Source organism: Carlito syrichta, unplaced genomic scaffold, assembly GCF_000164805.1.
Source record: "Carlito syrichta isolate Samal-C Ts95f unplaced genomic scaffold, Tarsius_syrichta-2.0.1 Scaffold315782, whole genome shotgun sequence".
Taxonomy (NCBI): Eukaryota; Metazoa; Chordata; class Mammalia; order Primates; family Tarsiidae; genus Carlito; species Carlito syrichta.
In genome coordinates, this window is record NW_007259878.1 from 254,114 (window position 1) to 259,036 (window position 4,923).

General features: G+C 39.7%; 1 protein-coding gene across 1 annotated transcript in view; it reads left to right on the forward strand.

Moving 5' to 3' along the window:
* NBEAL1 (neurobeachin like 1) overlaps positions 1-4,923 on the forward strand; it is a 211,707-nt gene that overhangs the window by 183,382 nt on the left and 23,402 nt on the right. Inside the window, exon 48 of the mRNA XM_008073238.2 lies at positions 4,440-4,529. Coding sequence (XP_008071429.2) covers positions 4,440-4,529 — 90 coding nt within the window. The remainder of the gene's footprint in view (positions 1-4,439; positions 4,530-4,923) is intronic.

A 4,923-nucleotide genomic window follows, 5' to 3' on the forward strand; every position in this document is an offset into this window, starting at 1 on the left:
CGGAGGCTCAGCCTGTAATCCCGTACCTTTGGGAGGCTGAGGTGAGTGGATTGCATGAGCCCTCGGGTTCGAGACCCACCTGGGCAGCAAGACCTCATCTCTACAATAAATAAAAAAATCAGCCGGGCGTGGTAGCACATGCCTGTAATTCCGGCTACTTGGAAGGCTGAGGCGGAAGGATCGCCGGAGCCCAGCAGGTCGAGGCTGCGGTGGCTGGGAGCGGCCACTACACTCCAGTCTGGGTGACAGAGTGAGACTCCAACTCAAAAAATAAATAAATAAATAAATAAATAAATAAATAAATAAATAAATAAATAGTCAAGTAAGATAGAAGTAGTTACTGCTGTAATTGTAAGAGTTCACATTGAAAAGTTTACACTTTTTCTTTTTTCCTTAGAGACATGGTCTTGCTCTGTCACCCATGCTGGAATACAGTGGTGTGATCATAGCTCACTGCAGCATCAAACTCCTGAGTTCATGGGATTCTCCTGCCTCAACCTCCTGGGACTACAGGCATGCACCACCACACCCAGCTAATTTTTTTTTTTTTTTTTGTAGAAATGCGGTCTCACTATGTTTCCCAGGCCAGTCTTGAATTTCTGGCCTTAGGCGATCCTCCCACCTGAGCTTCCCAAAGTGCTAGAATTATAAGCATGAGCCATCACACAACCTCAAGTATTTAAATATGCATATTGAATTACACTGAGTAGTTCAGATTATGAAATGCATTCATACCAATGAATTTGGTAAGGACAGGTAGTATTACTCTTTTGGCAAAAAGGAAAATAAAGATCAAAAGTTATGAAAAATAGATTGGGATGTATATAGAAGAAACAATCTCTATGCAATATGGCAGAGATTAATAAACCTTTTCTTTGAGGGTCAGACAGTAAATGTTTGGGGATTTGTAGGACAAGAGGAAAAAATCAAGGATGTTATATAAGTACATATATAGTCACTTAAAATTCAAGCATTTAAAAATAAAACAATTCTTAGCTCACTGACCACCTATAAAACAGGTGGTAGACTGGATCTGTTCCATGTGCTGTAGTGTGTAAAACCCTCCATTAGAGCATCACTATAATGTTCCTTAGGTTCAATACTATGGGAAAATATTATATAATTTTTTTAACTTCTTTTTTTTCCTCCTATGCTCAGTTGAAGATAGAATTTTTTGATAATTTGGTTAGACTTTTTATAAGGTTTATAAGTTATTGTTTTGCAGTGAATTTTACTCAAATGAATAATGCTATAGTAAGTGTCACTGTATTTGTTTTTATTTTGTTTTTGTTTTTTGGGGGTTTTTGGTTTTGTTTGAGTCAGAGTCTCATTCTATTGCCCAGGCTGGAATGCAGTGTCACGCTCACAGCCACTGCAACCTCAACCTGCTGGGCTTATGTGATCCTTCTGCCTCAGCTTCTAGAATAACTGGAACTACAGGCTTGTACCACCATGGCTGGGTATTTTTTTGATATATTGTAGAAACTGGGTCTTGCCAAGTTACCCAGCAACCTTGCTTCCAACTCCCAACATGCTAGGATTATAGGCATGAGACACCATGCCCAGTCCAATGTATTTTTTAAATAGTTACTTTTTATTTTTTTATTTTTTTTTTGAGTTGGAGTCTCACTCTGTCGCCCAGACTGGAGTGCGGTGGCCGCTCCCGGCCACCGCAGCCTCGACCTGCTGTGTTCCGGCGATCCTTCCGCCTCAGCCTTCCGAGTAGCCCGAATTACAAGCACGCGCTACCACGCCTGGCTAATTTTTTGATTTATTGTAGAGATGAGGTCTTGCCTGCCCGGGCAGGTCTCGAACCCTCAGGCTCAGGCAGTCCACTCACCTCGGCCTCCCAAAGGCGCGGGATTACAGGCTGAGCCACTGAACCCAGCTTTTTAATTTTTTTAATTTTTATTTATTTATTTATTTTTTTGAGTTGGAGTCTCACTCTGTCGCCCAGACTGGAGTGCAGTGGCCGCTCCCAGCCACCACAACCTCGACCTGCTGGGCTCCAGCGATCCTTCTGCCTCAGCCTTCCAAGTAGCTGGAACTACAGGCGCGTGCTACCACACCCGGCTAATTTTTTTGATTTATTGTAGAAATGAGGTCTCACCAAGTTGCCCAGGCGGGTCGCGAAATTAGTTACTTTTTAAATTGATGCATACATAATAATTATACACTTTTATGTGGTATCATTGTATTTTATTATAGATATGTGTTTTTACATGTTTGTGAGAGCACTTCAAAATTAATCTGTCACTCTTTCTTAGATCCGTGTTGATTGAGATAGTTATTTAATGTTTTCAGTACAAACTCTAAAAAGTTGGTTGTTTCCAGAAGTATCTAAGTCAGTTGCCTAGTACTCAAAACACATAGAAGCAATGCTCAAAAATGTTGACTAATTCCTAGGATGTGTTATGATCTCCAACACTACCCTCACGTTCAGTGATTTGCCAAAAAGGCTCACAGGATTCCACAACAGTTGTACTCATGGCTAGCATTTATTGCAGTGAAAGCATACAAAGCAACATCTGCAAAGGGAAAAGGCACAAAGTTCAGAGGAAGCCAGGTACAAGTGTCTAAGAGAACTTGCCCAGTAGAGTCACACAGGGCATGCTTAATTCTTTCAGTAATGAAATATGAAAACATGCTTTTGTCTACAGGAGAAGCACATTAGAGACTTGGTGTACAGGCTTTCATTGGAGACTGGTCACTTACCTACCTCTCTGCCTAGCACATAGCAAAATCCCAGACTCTAAATGTAAAACAAGTGTTCAGTATAAATCATGCTGTTTGCATAAACAGTCTAGGCATAGTGAGCCACTCATTGATGGAAAATTTTATGTTGGTGTAAGAAACTGTTTGCTATTGAAGTCCCAGATGCCAGCCAAAAGACCAATCTTGTAAGCAAGCCATTCTAAAGATAGCAGTGTTGACTGGGCACAGTGGCTGTCACCTGTAATCCCAGCACTTTGGAAGGCTGAGGTGGGAGGATTATTTGAGCCCAGGAGTTCAAGACCAGCCTAGGCAACATATCAAGACCTCATCTCTATAGAAACTTTTAAAAATGAGCTGAGCGTGGTGGCACCTATAAAACCAGATACTCGGGAAGCTGAGGAAGAAGGATCACCTGAGCCCAGGAGGTCGATGCTGTGGTGATCTGTGATTGTGCCACTGCACTCCAGCATGGGTGACAGAGTGAGACCTTGACTCAAATAAACCAAAAAAAAAAAATTATAAATAAATTAGCCGGGCATGGTGGCAGGAGGATCACTTGATCTCAGGAGTTCCATAGGTTAATTCTTTACTACATGTAAAGCAACCCATAAAACACTATTTGACCCATAATGTGATAGACACACAATACTTTATTTATTAAAGTTACTTTCATTGTTGTCTAATGATGAATTATTTTAATCATGTCTAATCATTTGTGATTTGTGTGTGTGTGTGTATAAATGCATTCCAAGTTCCATTTGCGGGTACAATGATACATTTGTCCATCTCTGTACCTACTACATCACACATTACTTTTTTCTAGAAACAGTACCTACAGCAGAATAAAGAACATAATAGATATTTTGGGGACTAATAATTTTTTGTGATAATAAGATATATTTCCCCATACATTCATATGTAGGTCATCTCCTCCTAGGTGTTCAGATGGTGAAGAAATAGAGATAAATAGTGAAAGCAAGGGCTTATTAATAAATGGATTTTTTTTCAGACATCACTTTCATTTAGCCTTGTTAAATGCAAGTTCTTCTCTGGATTAATTCACAGTATGAAGAAAAAACACAACACTTAATAATTTTATAAATTTTATAATTCATTTAGTTCCTATAAAACTCTTCGAACACACCTCATACATAAATGATGTTGTTATCATTTTTCAGCTATTGTCACATCAAGGAACTGAGTTCAAGTTTCTCTTTTACATTGTAATATGATATTGGTACATGTTTTCTGTTTCTAATGTGACATTCAGGCAGTACCCCAGTTAATGGAATAGATGCATTTTTCGAAAGTTAGCCCAAAAGGAAATTTCTGTAAATTATAACTGATTTTCTCATTTGACTTATTTGAGATATGTGTTCTTATATGATCTATTTTCTACTTTATATTCATGTCAGTATAGCAAGGGAAAAGGAAAGATCCCAAATCAGTGGCTATTTTAAATGATTGCTGTTCTCTGAAATCTGCATCTCTGTTTAACAGCAGAGTAGTGGAACAGAAGATGATGGGTTTCAGAAGTTTCAAGTATGCCATCCAACCATGGTATATGATTCCTTTCCAACATTTTAAATTAAATGATTGTATGCTTCGATAGAGTAAAATGCTACATCATAGGTTTCATCCTTGTTTAAAGAAATAGAAATTTTAGTAATTTGTACCTAATAAAGATGAGGAGAAACATCCACTAAACCTCTTTTATTTTATAGGGAATTAGTGATGGTATTCCACTATTAAAGGCCATCATCCCCAAAAATCAGTCTCGTTCTTTTATGTCTCAAGGCAGCCCAGAATTACTGGTAAGTTGATGTTCACCTTTTCCACTCTGCCATGCCTATATCCATTACAACTTAGAAAAAAAATGAGGAAATAAATAAAATTTTGTAAAAGCTATTTTTTTTAAATAGAAAAAAAATGTTTGCAGAATTAATTTGACCAGCCGGGCTCGGTGGCTCAGCCTGTAATCCCGCGCCTTTGGGAGACTGAGGTGAGTGGATTGCCTGAGCCCGCGGGTTCGAGACTTCATGTCTACAATAAATCAAAAATTAGCCGGGCGTGGTAGCACGCGCCTGTAGTTCCAGATACTTCCGCTGAGGCGGAAGGATCGCCGGAGCCCAGCAGGTCGAGGCTGCGGTGGCCGGGAGCGGCCACTGCACACCAGTCTGGGTGACAGAGTGAGACTCCAACTTGGGG